Here is a 16,466-nt window from a genome sequence, read left to right as displayed (position 1 = left end):
AATATAAAGGTGAAACAAGTTAAAGAATGAAACACTTGTAGGTTAAAGTGTGTGATTGTACCTCTGTGTTGCCTCCAGACCCTCATGGTAACAAGTACGACCTGAGTCACCTCATCCGGTACGCAGATGACAGCCCCTGGATCGCCATCGACACAGACTCGGTCAAATCACGCAGCTTTTACATCAACGTCTGCAAACCTCTCCCCCCTGTCAACAACTGTCCAAGTCAGTCTTTTTTTTTTACACTGTGCATATAATTATTAAATTTATATTTTCTAACTTTCAACCTACTTCAATAAAACGGCACACATCGTCTCGAATGTTCAAAACATCAAATTGAAAACGTTCTCGTCTTGTGTCCAGTCGGCCCTCTGGGAGCTTGTGGTTTGATCGATGGCAGAAGTTACAACCTGGGATACGTCCTGTCGACGCCACAGCTGGCGGAGGACGGCTCCATCAGCATCATCTATCAGAACGGAGATCTGTGCGGTGCCACGTCCCGATACTCGACACGCATCATCCTGCAGTGTGACGACTACCCAGTGAGTGTCCGAGCTCCCACCGCGTCGAAGTCACTGATAATGTGACGGTTGAAGTAATATGTGTGTGTGTGTGTGTCTGAATTTCCAGGGCTCCCCCATGTTTGATCGTAAAGATGGTTGTGAATACGTCTTCATCTGGAGGACATCCGAGGCCTGCCCCATCACGAAGTCTCAAGGTATAATCACATGTTCACACGCCGATACATTAAAACGTCGGCTGTTGGATGATTCATGCAGATAAGTTCTGATAAACAACAAATCTGTCAGCGATAAAACTCCAGGATCGATTAATATTGATTAAAGAAAGACTGAAAGATTGAATAGAGATAATAGATCTGTGGTTAATGTCCGTCCAGGGGACGACTGCCGTGTCCGTGACCCAAAGAGCGGCTACGAGTTTGACCTGAGATCTCTGAAGGGACGAGATTACCCAGTCAGGAACGAAAAGTACATCTACCACCTGTCCGTCTGCGAGGGGCTCCAGAGAGGCGTCTGCACCCAGAAAGACAACGGCATCGAGACAGTGTCCTCCTGTCAGGCGGATGGAGAGAAACACAAGATTGCAGGTACGTGATTTTGTGCGATGTTCCGATCGCTCGTCAAAATGTTTGAGTCGTCGACCTCGTATTTATCTCTTTTGTGTGTTTTCACACGTGCGATCGTGCAGGAACGGCAAACCAGATTCTGAGCTTCGTGGGAGACCAGCTCATCCTGAACTACACCAACGGAGAAACCTGTCATAAAATATACCAGAGGTCCACAGAGATCTACTTCTCCTGCCACCCCGACAGACACCCTGTGGGTTTACCACGCAGACAAAGACGCACTCAGAGAGTGCATACCGTAACAGAATGTCTCCCAGCTGGTTAATCACGTTGACTTATTGTGTGTGTGTGTGTGTGTGTGTGTGTGTGTGTGTGTTTCACTTGTCCAGGGAGTGCCACAGTTTATCAAGGAGACTCCAGACTGTACCTACCTGTTCAGCTGGCCCACCGCTCTGGCCTGCATCCCGTTCAGAACCACCAGCTGCTCCTACAAGTAACAATCCTCCACCACATCACAGTTTGTTTGAATATAAATGGAACAAAGTCGTCGTTATTATAATTGTCGTGGCAATAATTCATATTAAATATGTGATTTGTGTAAACAGATTTTTCTGTTTGTCTGCTCAGTGACGGTCAGGGCCACTCGTACGACCTCTCCCCTCTGGCTTTGGACTCTGGGAACTGGGAGGTTGAGTCCTCGTCTGTGGACACGAGAAATCGATTCTACATCAACGTCTGCAGGACGCTGACGCAGCAGGGAGGTCTGTGTGTCCGCTCATTCACTCCTGTTCTTCATTTAGCACAACAGTCAACACTTCGAATGTACCTTTAGATGTCGTCTTTATTTTACTGTCCGATTTCTGTTAGCAACACACAATTCACATTAAAAGCTTCAGACTTAACCCTCCGCTCATCTCGCACCAGGTTCATGGAAGTGTCCCTCCAGTGCGGCGTCCTGCATGAAGACCGGAGATGATTACATGAGTCTGGGGCAGGTGGAGTCTGGTCCCACGTGGGACGGGAAAGTCCTGAAGCTGCAGTACAGCAGTGGCGAAGTCTGCCCTGACGGACAGCGCAACAGGACCAGCATCATCCGCTTCAAGTGTGACAAAGACAGAGTGGTGAGGGAAACACTGGGCATGTCTCCGATATCAATAATGATGGTTTATCCTGTTCTTATCGCCTCAAATAACCGAAAACACCAGAAAGCTCAGGTCTGTGTGCCGTCTGCTAACATGGAGGAGGTGGGGTGTATGACCTGCACTGCAATCAGACACCAGGGGGCATTCAGCGTAATTTGGTCTGATCTCTACTCGGCCTAATGTATTTTACATGTGTGTGCATGTAACACAAACACAAACGTGTGTCTCTGTCCCCCAGGACTCCCGTCCCACTATGATCTCTGCCCTTGAGAACTGTGTTTACACCTTCCTGTGGTTGACAGCGGCCGCCTGCCCCCTAAACAGCAGCGAACATGACGACTGCAGGGTCACCAACCCGGCTACAGGTCGGTTTCTTTACACATGCTACACACATGTACCTTTTTAACAATATATTCTGATTTATTGACTCTGGTAGATGTCGAGCACAATGTGCAGGAATACGTTTGACCCTCAAACTTGTCTCACGTTGAACATCTCCTCTCCCCAAGGTCACATGTTTGACTTGAGCGCCCTGACGAAGGAAGGCGGTTACACTGTCTACGATCACAAGCAGCACAGGAAGATGTTCCGCATGAATATCTGTGGAAACGTGGCCAACGCTGGCTGCAGCCCTGAAACCGGTGTGTACATCCACCCGGAGGATCAGTAGCTTATTGTTTACCCACTGACTTGAACGCCGCTTTATCACAGGCTTTACATTCAGTATGAAACAGGAGAGCAGGTGGATCTAGTGTTTTATAATTTTTAAGCCTTTATCAAACAACAACTCAACTTCTATGTCACAAGTGAAAATAGCTTCGTTTTAATTACCTCTGCCAAGAAAGTTATGTTTCCACCCCTGACATCAATCTTCACTTTAATATCTCGCAGGAGACAAAAACAAAAACCTGTGAAATATCTTGTTCTCTCCTGGTTACTGTTTGGTCTCGCTCACACACTTGGATGGGTTATGAAACCGACGATGTGCGTCACCTCTGTTTGTCAACTGCGTCCCACAGCACCGGCGTGCGAGTAATGAGAGACCTGAAGTCACCGCGCTCCTCGAATTATTGACTCCTCTTTTTTCCAGGGTGTCGTAGATGTTGCACAGTTTAACTGAACGGCTTCAGAAAAGCCACGGCTGCACAATAGGTCTGAATAATGAACAATGGGGATGTTTTTAAATTTTAATGAATGAATGCACAACTAGAAATATGATGGGATGGCACATGCCAGATGTTAATTAGTAGTTAATTGATATTTTTCATGGTTGAAAAGTCATTAATCTTAAGTAAATCCTGAATTCTCAGCTGGATCTGAATCTAATCATTGGCTCAGGGTAGAACTTCCACCTCACATCACTACAATCACACTAACTTACTCGAAAAACCACTCAGCAGAACGCAAACCTCCTCCCTCTCCTTCAATTCAATCAAGCTGCACCGAATTACACACATTCATAGATATTAGTCGTCTAAATATCCATCAAACATCAAAATCCATGAATTATTTCATCTGCCCCCTGATTCCACACCAGATTTAAATGCCTTCTTCATCCTGCAACCAGGTTTCATTAGTTTCAGTAGTTTTTGCAAAATCCTGCAAACAAACAAATTGACAGGATGAAAATAAAAACACGAGCAGACTTGTCCCAGACAGAGTCAGGACCTCATTGTGTCGGCAGATCATCGATTCTCTGTGAACCTCGACATTCTCTTATTATCGACGTGTGCATTGTGTTTGTAGCTGTGTGCATTAAGGACACCAGCACAGCGGTGAGCGGCGGTCAGGTGAGCAGGAAGCTCTCGTACAAGGATCATGTCGTGGAGCTGACATACGAGGGAGGGAGCCCCTGCCCAGCGAACCCCGAACTCAAACACAGCAGCATCATCCACTTCATCTGCAGGTCGGTCGCCCTCGTCCTCAGCTGTGCTTTCTCCTGTTGACGCTGAAATATTTTTCTGTGTGCATAATGAGTGTTGTGTTTCTGCAGACCCCCTCACATGGGCTCAGCCTCCGCAGAGCCGGTCCTCATCGACTCAGATGCTGAGACCTGCACACACTTCTTCTCGTTCCACACTCCGCTGATCTGTGAACAGCCTGTAAGTATATATATATATGTGTGTATATGTGAGAACAGTGACTCTCTGTATGACCCTGTTTCATAAATACATTTATCACCAAACTCTGTACCCATCCTGCACAGTTAGGAAATAGATCATCAGTCATTTAAATCAGATGTAAGATTTGTTGGGAATCAAACATCCCCCTCAGTCTGGTTCTCTTCTTCTCCACACCTGATCTTTCAGGTGACGTGTTCGGTCCAGAACGGCTCTGCTCTCATAGACCTGAGTCCTCTGATTCACGTCAACGGATACTACACAGCATCGGGTCAGTGAGCGGAGGTTCACACGGACGCTTTCGTTCAGATGAACTGATGATTCACTGAAGCTCTGTTTCTCCTCTCAGATGAGGCGGTGGATCCAAAGGGCGGATCATCGGACTTTTACATCAATGTCTGCGTGCCTCTGAACCCGATCCCCGGCGTCACCTGTCCTCCTGGATCGGCCGTCTGCATGGATCCTGATAACGGACCGCCGATGGTGAGGCCCGCTGTCACATGTTGTCACAAAACAGAAAATGTTCGAAAATGTGTTTCGGTTTCCATCTCTTCTCTCTGCATCTTTATCTGTTTTTCATCTCTTTAAGGATATCGGGCGAACCACCAAAGGTCCAGAGATCGACAGTGCGACAGGGGAAGTGTCCATCACCTATAAAAGCTCCACAAAGTGCGCAGAGGACCCGGCGCAGAACTACTCTTCCACCATTATCTTCACCTGCCAGAGAGGCCTGGAGCTGGTCAGTCCGCACCTTTGAGAGAACAGCGTTTACATTCTTCCTGTTCCTGAGGAGGTCATTGACCTCTGTTTTGAATGCAGGGCTCTCCACGAATGCTGAAGCTGGAGTGCGTGTATTTGTTTGAGTGGGCGACGCCTGTGGTCTGTTCAGACGCCACCCACACCAGCGGCTGCAACCTCACCGACTCCCAGCTCGAGTTCACCTTTGACCTTTCAGCCCTTTCTGCTGAAGTCCAGGTGAGCTCCACTAAAATGACGCTCCGCTGACTTTGAGTACACTGAAGACTGTAAATCCAGTGTTTCCTCTCAGTGCTGAGGCCAAGTCTTTGTATTTAAGGTACCAGGACCCTCCAGCACCTACCACATCAGCGTCTGCGGCTCAGTGGCGGAGCCGGCCTGTAAGAAAAGTGCAGTTTGCCGCGTGTCTGGTTCGGACAAGATGGCTTCGTCGTTCGGCATCAGCAAGGCCATGACGATGGACTACAAACACGAAGAGCAGGCCGTGCTGATGCAGTACGGAGGGGGAGATCCCTGCCCGCCACGTGAGTCCCGTTACTTCAATCACCTCAAAGGGTTTCACCGTCTTCACGTGTTCTTCACTCAGCATATTAAAAACAGCAGAGTTGAACCGAAGTGCTCAACAATCACAACAAAGACAGGAAACACAAGCATGGTTAAAAAGATCAGATGTACAATTAAAGAATATATTTTTTTAGAAAAGGAAACTTCAGTTGAAGCTAAATCAAGATTCGTTACAAACAAAAATTAAAAACAACGAACCTGGATGAGGGACGCCACATGTGAAGAACGGAGGCCACTTCCTGTTTTAATACGGTGTCATGGCTGATATATTGATTCTTGATGAAAAGAAATAAAAGGATTTATGAATGTAAGAGAGCACTGAGATTTAAATATTAAAATAAATACGTCTAATAATTAAATGAGATCTGGAAAGCAACTGAACGTTCAAACGAGTGTCTGTGTGTTGCAGTGACCAATGAGGGTGAGGTGTGTGTGCTCCCCTTCATTCTCATGAAGAAGTCGTACACGGCGTGCACCAGCGACGCGAGGACCGACGGCAGGAAGTGGTGCGCCACCACCGCCAACTATGACACGGACCAGAAGTGGGGCTTCTGCAATGCAGGTGACAGAGAGGAGACAAAACCAGGCACTGAATCACATCATGCTTCAAAAAAAGTTTTTTTTAAGAAGTGTGGAGCGGGCAGGGAAAATGAAATCGACAATCAGCACCACTTCATAGTTTAAAATGTTTTCTTTTCTCTCTCTCTGTCTCTCTCTCTCTCTTTCTTCCAGCCTCTGGGCCACGTCGGTCGTCCATCTTGTTTACCTGTGACCAGTCTGCAGGCCACGGAACTCCGCAGCTGCTCTCGGAGACGGCAGGATGTTCCGCCACTTTCCAGTGGAAGACAAACGCGGTTTGTCCCCCGAGGAAGATGGAGTGCAAGCTGGTCAGCCAGCATCAGACCTTCGAGCTTCGAGCCCTGTCGTCCCTCACCGAGCCATGGAAGTTCAGCCACAGGGGAGATTCGTGAGTCTGCGTTCATCTGCATATTAACTGTACGTGTTGAACTGTTTTAAATGTGACACCCGCTCCGGTTTTACCGTCCTCAGGTATTACATCAACCTGTGTCAGGGGATCCACGGTGGATTGCCAGCTTGTCCGGACGGAGCGTCCGTGTGTCGACACTCGGCAGCGGGACAGACTCACACCCTGGGCCGAGTTTACACCCAGAAGATGAGCTTCTCCGGTGGGTGGTCGAGTCAAATACGCTTCAGTGCACTTGTACGTGATGCTCAACGAGAGCCGGTCAAACGTCTGACACCTGGTTCCTCTCTCTGCAGATGGAAAGATCTCCGTCAGTTACTCAGCAGGAGACGAAGTCTGTGGTAAAGGCGTGCGGGCGAAGACTGTGATCCAGCTGAGCTGTGGCTCCACTGTCGGACACCCAGCGCTCATCAGGTAACACACACACACACACACACACACACACACACACACACACACACACACACACACACACACACACACACACACACACACACACACACACACACACACACCCAGTGAAGCCAGCCAGTTAAAGAATTACTTCTCCACCTTCATCTAAATGCTTTTCATTTACCTCCAGTATATGTTTTTCTTCGTTTCTTAACTTATACAGAATATGTGATGCTGCAATAAACCACATTCTGCATTCATTTACTCTTGGGTTCTGCATTTCTAACCGACCGTTAACGGTGTTTGGCTTTAAAGTTCAGGCTCTTTGGTTAAAGTTTAATTTGAGCAAAAACATTTCTCATTTCTCAGTCGATGTTAATCACAGACGTGAGTGATTCATATTATCTGGAGTCATTTCTATATTAAATAAATGCAAACAAACGCTCAAAGAACGAATCACGCGTCATTTTATTCACTGCGGTTGTTCCATCATCTTCTTCGACTGTGATACAATAATATTTTGAGTTGTTACGAAACTCATTGTGTCATTTTAAGTCTTGGTTTCTGGAGTGTGCCGTCTCACGTCCTCCTGTATGTGCGTTTAGTGTCAACGAGACATCCTGCGAGTTTGTGATTGGCTGGGAGACTCGGTCGGCGTGTGCGGTGAAGCAGCGTGAGGTGGAGATGGTGAACGGGACGATACAGGTCCCTGACACCGGGGCCAATCTCAGCCTGGGGGCCCTCTACTTCAGGTACCAGCCCACTCCGGGTCATTTGTAGTTTCGAGACAGGAGCAAACGTACGAAACATGTAATTCTCATCGCCCTCATTTTCCTCTTAGCCAACATCAGGCGTCTGGAGACATCCGTTCCAACGGCGACCGATACATCTACCACATCCAGTTGTCCGGCATCACCAACAACTCACTGCCCAGCTGCCTCGGCGCCAACATCTGTCAGGTGAAGCTCAACACACCCTACAGACGCAGGATCGGCTCCTCCAGCAAAGCCAAGTACTACGTCAAAGGTAATTCGGTGCAACGTTTTTTCCCAATTTTCCGACAACCGTCCCGTGGGTCCGTTTCTCCACAGCCAACAACCGCTCTGCTTTTCCATCAGGGGGAAACCTGGACGTGATGGTGCCCTCGGAGTCAGAGTGCGGCCGCGCGAAAACCAAAATGGTGTCGTCCACCATCATGTTCCACTGTAACCCCTCGGCAGGCGTCGGCATCCCAGAGTTCATGCTGGAGACGGATGAATGCCAGTATCTGTTTGTGTGGCACACGGAGGCTGTGTGTGGTCTGACGTGAGTTAATCATTCCCACTGATCACGCTCCTTCCAGAGTTTAGTTTTTCCGCTCCAGACCTCGGTAACTAACTGAAACGTCCTGCAGAACTGTTGACGAGAAGTCGATCGACGAAGGCGACGGCAGCGCGGCTCCAGCTGTCTCTCGGCGGAGCCAGGCGCTGGGGGTGATGCTGTGCCTCCTGTTGGCGGGGATGTCGGTGTGTCTGCTCGGGCTCTTGCTCCACAAGAGAGAGAGAAGGTGAGGACACGAGCGTCCTGGGACTGAATGTTCTTCGTTCTTCTTACAGATGCCCCCCGTCATTGTTTTCTTCTTCTTCTTCTTCCAGGGAGCTGGTGATCCAGAAGGTTTCCGGCTGCTGCAGAAGAGGAAACCAAGTCTCGTATAAATATTCAAAGGTGGGTTTTAATCGAAGGCAAGTGAAATGGTGACGCCTCCTCGACAGCGGTGGGATTCAGTGTTTGGACTCAATCCCCTTTGCATCCTCAGGTCAACATGGATGAAGAAGGGGGCGAGGAGGAGATGGAGTGGCTGATGGAGGAGCTCGAAGCCCCTCCCACGTCCTCCTCGTCCCACAGGGGCAAGAGTCACCACGGCAACGGTCACATCACGACCAAGCCGGTGAACACAGACGCCCTCCGCTCGTTCACGCTGGACGAGCAGGAGGACGACAGCGAGGACGAGGTGCTCAGCGTCCCGGGGGTGCAGGTGTTTAAGTCGAAAAACTCGGCGGCTCATCGCAGCGCCTTCCTACAGGTGAGTTGATGCTCTTCTTCCTCCTCTTCCTCAAACTTGTCTCCTGTCCAGCTGGTCGGCAGGAACGTAGTGAGGGGCTTATTATCATTTCCCACAATGCCTTTTGCCTTTATTATCATCATCATCATCATCATCATCATCTCATCAGTCTTGACACGACTTTTATCGTTTCAGGAGGAGAGTGACGAGGACCTGGTCGGCCTCCTGGACGACTCGGAGCGGAAGAGGAAGAGCGGCAAACCCCGCTCTTCGGGCCGTAACCACGGTAACAACACGGCAGCCAACGTGAAACGGGACGAGGACGACAGCGACGAGGACCTCCTCAGGGTGTGATGTCACTTCCTCACCGCCCCCCGCCCCCCCCCCCCGGCTCTCTCTCCCTCCTCCATCCTGTCTGAACTCTGCTCTCTCAGTGAATGTCTCCGTCATAGCAACAGTGAAACACCGACCACGTCTTGAAATCAGAAAACTTTCCTCTTCCTTTTTATTTTGGGGGGGGGGGGGGTTTGTTTATTTTTTGGGACTGCACCTTTACTTTCCTCCTGAGTCCAGTCCTCTGTCTACAGATCGTGGATCGATCAGCACACGGTATCTTATTTATTGATAGCTGATTATTTAAAGTGTTCTTCAGGCCTTGTTGACCTGCACCCTGTCTTTTCACTTTTTCTTTTTTTTGTGTTTTCTTTTTTTTTCAAACGATGAATTGAAATCACTTCCTTCAGTCTCACCACATTTATCTGACAGTTCCGACTTATCGAATGAACCCAGGGCTCAAAAAAACAAGACGACCCCATCTTTTAAAATGTGTTGCCTCTGCAGAGAGACGTGTCAGGGAAAAGATTCAGAGGAAATTGAATTATATCAAATACTTAAAGCTGTGCCATTGCTTTTGCACTTTATTGTAGCACTGATTTCCTGGAAATTATCATTTTCTTTTGCAGAGCGGGCAACAATACATTTACTGCTTTGAGGGTTGAGTCATAGTTCTGGTTTTTAATGATCTTTAGGAACGAATTAGAAAACTCAGCTGGAGTTTTGGGGCCAGATGAAGATGAGAATAACGTTGTAGTTGAGAAGAAAGAAGAACAGAGAACACGTGCTCGCTCTGACTTTATAATCTCCAAGATTCTCTCTCCAGAAAATACTCAGTGACAAAAGATCAAGTATTTTGTGAAACTAAAGTAAAACTTTGTAAAAGTTTATTACAACTTTATTCTCTGAAGCTCAGATGTTTCTTTTCAGTGGCCCTAACAACCTGTCGTAGAAATCTGTGGTGAAATAGTGAAACGAAATAAAACGGCTATCAAAGAAAGTAGCAGGACGCTGGTTCAGTTTTCAGGACGTAGGCAGTGGAGCTGTCGGCTCGTGTCGTCTCTAAAGGGAATGAAGACGCCCGTTTGTCTTTTCTCGCTGTTTACAGTTGCTATAATAGCAGATCTTTTCTCTTTCTTTCCCCGTGAAAAGAAAGCGTGATGCCTTCCTAACGATGAATTTACTTTTGCATTTTCATCAACGAATCGTGTCCAGCGACAGATTGATTTGTGAGACGTTGTACATAGACGATAATGTTCTGTAATGTGGACTTGTTCTGTTTCGTTCGTCTTCACCGGTGAAAACGCTCGCTCGTGTGTTTTTATGATTATTTAAATGTCGGAGCTGATTTTCTGTTGGTGTCTCTGTTCTGTGTGGAAATAGCGACGGCCTTAAGTGTGAATGGAACGGTCGATGGACGTTTGAAAGTGAAACGTGACGTGTTGGATTAGCTTGCGTTGGTTTTGAACTCCTGCTAAAGCCATATATTTCTTCAGCCACCAATGTACGGAAGTTGTTTTTCTTTGGTTTTGTCCGCTTGCACGCTGTCGTACACGAGAGGCTCGGTTTTGATTTATCAGGTCTGTGATGGTGGACGTGTTGAATGTGAGGTTTTCACTCAGTAAAGCCAAGTTTTGTGCCGAAATCCGCTCTTTTTTTAGCCAAATGCATGAAGTGATTGGACTAAATGAAGAAATTAAACATAATTATATCCCGACGTAAACATTAAACACCTTTTCTGCTTGATTATATCAAAACTCGTGTTGCCACAACGGATCCAGGGCTCAGCTGTTCAGGTTCATTTTGTTATTTCATCGATTAACTAAAATTAAATCGCACACTTCCTTATAGTGAGTAAACCTACACAGTATAAACCATTGACTGAAAATAAAGATGGACGACGTGTTCCTCCTGAAGCCAAAATATTACGGCTACAAACGCTGCCATCTTGTGGTGTATCATCCAATAACAAATTAAAACCGAAGCCAGCCACCAGGGGGACATCAAGGTGCTGTGGCTTCACTTTTGTGGAGGCGTCATATCGTCCATCTTTCTTTTTTTTTTTTTTTACAGTCTTTGGTAGAAGCACAGTAGTTTCGGTTCCGTCCCACTTGCTTGTTTTTTTTTTCATTTGTCGTTCTGAAACATTCACCGTGTTAATATTTGTGCACTTACACCGATGTTTAGTTCATGATGATGAAATGTCCACTGGTACGAAGATTAAATCCACTTTTGGGGGTTTTCAGTGTTCACTCCACACAAACTCAAGTTATTAACGGACGTGTGACGTCATCGCTAAAATCAGTCACCATTCAGGGTATTTCTAAAGCTTTATACGCAAATTTGCTAAACACATTTTTGTAAAATGTCCAAAAACTCTGACAAAATAACACAAAAAAAAAAAAAAAGGCTTTACTCGGTGAACATGAGTGTTTTATATGGAGGACTTTGAGTTGGTCCATAAAAGTGAAAGTTAAAAACACAAACATCGTGTTTCAGTCCCTCTGCTGCAAGTTTTCACCGATGAGTCAGGATCACGTCACTCAGTTCATTTATCTTTGACTCTGTAAAGGTCGAGATGAACTGTTATTACAGCTTGGTCTGAATTCTCCCTCGTCGTGTTTTCTGTTAATAACCGACAGGATCAGTAGAATGATTCAGCTGCTGATCTGAAGCTATGAAGTATTTTGTCCACGGTACATCGGGTAAAGTTTCCAAAGCCAAAAACTCAAAACCTAAATATGATTGTCCAGCGGAGGTCGAAATGAAATCGAGCCTGTCGCTCGCGGATGTTATTGTTTTAAACATTTTTTATTTATTCAGCAAGTGAACTTCTGGATCAGAACGAGGTTCGATCCTCATCATCACAGAGAAGCTGCAGTTGAATGTGTGAAGTCCGTCTCCATGGTACTGACCCGTCTTCTCTCATGAAGGTTCGATTCTTGTGCTTTTTCTTCAATCGGTTTTTTTTGGTTTTGTAAAACGAACTCGTGAGAGTTGAATCCCGACAAACAAACAAACGCGGTGACTTAAAAAAAAAAACCCCACAAGATGTTTTCTGTGATGATTCTGGACGATGTGAGGTCATCATCATGTTTTGTTTGGTGTAAGTTCTGTTGTCTCTTATGTTTTTTTTTGTTTTTTCAGCTCCTCGCCCGTTTTCCTATTTAAAAAGTATTGATGTAAAAAATATTGCATTATTTGAATAAATAAGAGATCTGCTGTTTATGACTGTCGTGGTTCATTCACAGTCGGTTATAAAGTATGAGAGAATTAAGTGACTCGGACTCGGACTGGTCTTAAATCTGTTGAGAATCTAAACGCTCCAGAATTTTATTTAAATAGATTTGACTTGGACGAGACTCTGAGGACTTCAGACTTGTCTTCAATAACTTGAGACCTCGCCTTGAAATAAAATAATCGGGATTGCACTTGTCTCTAAGGACGACAAACATCCAGACTTGACTCGGACTCCTCTAGAAGAATGTCAATAACAGAAGACTTAATGTGTCTCGTCTTGAAGGACCTCAGACCTCGAGTTGTCTTATACTAATGACTCATTTACCAACGTCCCCTCCAACTTTCCTCAGCGTCAGATGTAGCAGCCAATTAAAAAGAAAATGGATCTGGATTTTCATGTCTCACTGATTCACAGAAGCTACATTTCAAAGTTAACTGACTGTTAGTGACGGGCAGCTCCGTGTGTTTATGTTAATAAACTCCTCGCTGGTCAATGGTTCAGATGTCAGACGCAGTCCAGTGACAAGCAACATGTTTTAATGCTCAACTGGAACTGCGTCTGTCCGGGGACCTTTGCTCCCGCTTGTCCTGTTTAAAACCCACAGAACAGCGAGGAGGCTCAACTTCCTGTGCACACTCAGGTAAGGCCGCAGACGCCTGGCAGAAGAAGGTCAGATTTTTTTTTTTTTAGGGAAAAGAACGAAACATCTGCAACCATGACCACTTTTGACGACATCCTGGAAGAAGTTGGCAATTTCGGCCGCTGTCAGAAGCGCATCTTCGCCCTGATGTGCATGGTGTCCATGCCCTGGGCCGGCGTGTACGTGGGCATCGTGTTCCAGGGCTTCACGCCGGACCACTGGTGTCGGGACGCTGCGGTGGTGGAGAGGAGGCAGGCGTGCGGCTGGAGCCTGGCGGACAGTCGCAGGCTGACGCTGCCGCAGGTCAACAGCTCTGGAGCCGTGCAGCACAGCAGCTGCGAGCAGTACGAGCTGGACTGGAACAGAACCTCACTCACCTGCGACTCTCAGGAGCTGGACCTCAGCAAGACTCCCACAGCTGCCTGCAAAGACGGCTGGGAGTACGACTACGAGGGGAGACAGTCCTTCGTCACTGAGGTGTGTTTCCTGACATGTTGAGAGCTCATTCATCTTGTGTCTCCTGGGTTTCCATGGTTACAGGTCAGAGCAGTGCGGCCTGGTTGAGATATCGTTGAACTTTTAAAACGTTGAGACGAAGAAAGAGAAACCAGGGTTCAAACCCAACTAACCCCGTGTGTCTGTGTGTCCTCCCAGTTCGACCTGGTGTGTTCAGACAGCTGGCTGGTGGACATGTACCAGGCCACGCTCAACATCGGCTTCCTGATTGGAAGCATTGCCATTGGTTACCTGGCTGACAGGTACGTCTGCGATCGGCCGGGTCGTCGGTCGGTTCCACCTAAATAATGTCCTGTGTCTGAAATGGTGCTGCGACAAGTTAAACTCACTCATATCTGCTGTGTTTGTGTCTCCGCCTCCAGGTTTGGCAGGAAGATGAGCTTCCTGATGTCCAACCTGTTTAACGGGATCACAGGGATCCTGGTGGCCGTGGCTCCGAACTACGTGTCTCTGCTGGTTTTCAGAACGTTGTATGGGTTTGGAGTGAAAGGAGGCTGGGTGGTCGGATACGTGCTGAGTAAGAGCAACAACAAAACCTGCACTTCGTTGTTCCGTCTCTGCTCCTGACACGTGATTTAACATGTGAGACGTGTGTCCTCGTCTTCTTCCTCAGTCACAGAGATCGTGGGAGTGGAGCACCGGCGGACGGTCGGAGTCCTTTACCAAATGTTCTTCAGCGTTGGCATCCTCCTCCTCCCGCTGCTCGCCTACTTCATCACCGACTGGCGCTGGCTGCAGGTCGTCATCACCGTCCCCTACATCCTCTTCCTGTCCTACTACTGGTGAGATTCTTTCTCTCTTCACAAGAACCACACGTATTATATAATAACTGTTTTTTAAGTGAATCAATAAACACGTCTGTCATTTCTTCATGCACCTTCTTGTCTTTGCGTTCAGGTTCCTCCCTGAGTCTCCACGATGGCTTCTGTCTCAGAACCAAAAGTCCAAAGCCGTGAAGATCACCGAGGACATGGCCAAAGAAAACAAGAGGACTCTGTCGAAGAACATCGAGGTAACTGCTGGTTCGGTTAGAAACACTGAGACACCAGATCAGACTGTGTGCGCCTCGTCACGTCAGACAGAATCTGTGCATTTTGAAATAGATTCAAGTGAATAAAGGAAACGGGAGCAATAAGTAATAAAGAAATATGAAGATGTATATTTGTTTCTTCAGAATCTGGCAGACGACAACGCCGACTCCTCCACCGCCTCCTTCATGGACCTGATCAGAACTCCCAAAATGAGAAAACACACTTTCATCCTCAGCTTCAACTGGTCAGTTAATATCCAGTCAAATGATTCATCGTGTCTTTCCGAGCCCGATCACGGGACATAAATCCACCGGCTCCTCCTCCAGGTTCACCAGTGCTGTGGTCTACCAGGGTCTGATCATGAGGCTGGGGATTCTGGGAGGAAACGTCTACATCGACTTCCTCATCTCTGGCCTGTTGGAGTTTCCCGCCGCCTTCCTCATCCTCTTCACCATCGAGCGCATCGGCCGACGTCTTCCCTTCGCCACCGCCAACATCGTCGCCGGAGCCTCCTGCTTCATCACGGCCTTGATCCCTGACAGTGAGTACGAGGAGGAACTCAACGGACAGGAAGTGATGAGAGGAATTCTTTTAAAACGTCTTTTTCTTGCAGGTATGTTCTGGGTGAAGACGGCGGTCGCCTGCATCGGTCGGCTCGGTATCACCATGGCCTTTGAGATGGTCGTGTTCGTGAACACCGAGCTCTACCCGACGTTCGTCAGGTGAGGTCCGATCCATCGCCTCGGCTTCTGGCGCTGATGGTGAAGCTGAAGTGTTTTCGTGTGTGTGCAGGAACCTGGGAGTGTCGGTTTGTTCCACCCTGTGTGACGTCGGCGGCATCGTGGCTCCGTTCCTGCTCTACAGGCTGGCTGTCATCTGGCTGGAGCTGCCACTCATCATCTTCGGTGGGTGCTGACGTTATTATGAAGATTTCCTCTCAAACTGTGAATTCAAAAGTAAAGACCAGGTGTAATAACGATAGATCTGAGATGAACGGTCGTTTATTAAAGTGAAATAAAGAATATTCGTTGTACTGTGTTGTTCAGGGTCTCTGGCGTTCGTGGCCGGAGGTTTGGTTCTGCTGCTCCCTGAGACCAGAGGCGTCCCGCTGCCCGACACCATCGACGACATCGAGTTCCCCGACAAGTGAGAATCCTCGTCTGAACCCACATTTAAAAAAAATGACATAAATGCAAACTCTTACACATTAAAGGTGTTTGCACGTATGAATACGAAGTTTATTAGTTGCACACGTTATTTAGAATTTCTGAAAATTAAAAGAAAACATCAACAAGTTTTCTTCTATTAATAATTTCCAGTTTCAGTACAACACACCCACAACCAATAATCAATAATAACATGAAAGAGTAGAGTCATTATTTCATTGTCTCTCCGTCTCGAACATGATGTTGTTGTTTTGTTGTGTTTAGAATGAAGGAGAAAGTTTCGCTGAAGAAACAACAGTTGGACAACTTGTTGCCCAAAGACGACGTGTCGACCAACAAAGAGCCAGCGACGGTCTGAGCTCTGCCTGAGGCCGGAGTATTTATTTTATCATCTGTGACTTTGCCAGTGATATCTGATGTCTGATTATTAAAACGTGACTTTTTATTTAAA

The 16,466-nt window shown here is 47.2% G+C and overlaps 2 protein-coding genes across 2 annotated transcripts in view; both read left to right on the top strand.

Moving 5' to 3' along the window:
• The window catches only part of igf2r (insulin-like growth factor 2 receptor), a 27,468-nt gene extending 14,819 nt beyond the window's left edge, over positions 1 to 12,649 (top strand). Inside the window, exons 24-51 of the mRNA XM_069514893.1 lie at positions 79 to 225; positions 364 to 542; positions 631 to 718; positions 899 to 1,108; positions 1,210 to 1,340; positions 1,477 to 1,580; positions 1,715 to 1,848; positions 2,012 to 2,208; positions 2,468 to 2,594; positions 2,739 to 2,870; positions 3,976 to 4,135; positions 4,223 to 4,331; positions 4,539 to 4,620; positions 4,699 to 4,832; positions 4,939 to 5,088; positions 5,169 to 5,324; positions 5,425 to 5,629; positions 6,079 to 6,231; positions 6,402 to 6,636; positions 6,720 to 6,856; positions 6,951 to 7,068; positions 7,653 to 7,799; positions 7,889 to 8,073; positions 8,166 to 8,352; positions 8,441 to 8,593; positions 8,682 to 8,751; positions 8,843 to 9,109; positions 9,284 to 12,649. Of these exons, the coding sequence (XP_069370994.1) occupies positions 79 to 225; positions 364 to 542; positions 631 to 718; positions 899 to 1,108; positions 1,210 to 1,340; positions 1,477 to 1,580; positions 1,715 to 1,848; positions 2,012 to 2,208; positions 2,468 to 2,594; positions 2,739 to 2,870; positions 3,976 to 4,135; positions 4,223 to 4,331; positions 4,539 to 4,620; positions 4,699 to 4,832; positions 4,939 to 5,088; positions 5,169 to 5,324; positions 5,425 to 5,629; positions 6,079 to 6,231; positions 6,402 to 6,636; positions 6,720 to 6,856; positions 6,951 to 7,068; positions 7,653 to 7,799; positions 7,889 to 8,073; positions 8,166 to 8,352; positions 8,441 to 8,593; positions 8,682 to 8,751; positions 8,843 to 9,109; positions 9,284 to 9,442 (4,256 nt within the window). The 3' untranslated portion in view covers positions 9,443 to 12,649. The remainder of the gene's footprint in view (positions 1 to 78; positions 226 to 363; positions 543 to 630; positions 719 to 898; positions 1,109 to 1,209; positions 1,341 to 1,476; positions 1,581 to 1,714; positions 1,849 to 2,011; positions 2,209 to 2,467; positions 2,595 to 2,738; positions 2,871 to 3,975; positions 4,136 to 4,222; positions 4,332 to 4,538; positions 4,621 to 4,698; positions 4,833 to 4,938; positions 5,089 to 5,168; positions 5,325 to 5,424; positions 5,630 to 6,078; positions 6,232 to 6,401; positions 6,637 to 6,719; positions 6,857 to 6,950; positions 7,069 to 7,652; positions 7,800 to 7,888; positions 8,074 to 8,165; positions 8,353 to 8,440; positions 8,594 to 8,681; positions 8,752 to 8,842; positions 9,110 to 9,283) is intronic.
• LOC109639968 (solute carrier family 22 member 2-like) lies at positions 12,649 to 16,466 on the top strand. Its single transcript, XM_020103715.2, has 11 exons — positions 12,649 to 13,779; positions 13,957 to 14,060; positions 14,181 to 14,335; positions 14,432 to 14,600; positions 14,716 to 14,830; positions 14,993 to 15,093; positions 15,176 to 15,390; positions 15,463 to 15,571; positions 15,642 to 15,754; positions 15,896 to 15,995; positions 16,280 to 16,466. The coding sequence occupies exons 1-11, from the start codon at positions 13,378 to 13,380 to the stop codon at positions 16,371 to 16,373; spliced, it is 1,677 nt and encodes a 558-aa protein (XP_019959274.1). The 5' UTR covers positions 12,649 to 13,377; the 3' UTR covers positions 16,374 to 16,466.

The sequence above is a fragment of the Paralichthys olivaceus genome, chromosome 19, assembly GCF_024713975.1.
Source record: "Paralichthys olivaceus isolate ysfri-2021 chromosome 19, ASM2471397v2, whole genome shotgun sequence".
NCBI classification, from domain to species: Eukaryota; Metazoa; Chordata; class Actinopteri; order Pleuronectiformes; family Paralichthyidae; genus Paralichthys; species Paralichthys olivaceus.
Note: the sequence above shows the minus strand (reverse complement) of the source record. Positions and strands in the feature narration are given on the sequence as shown.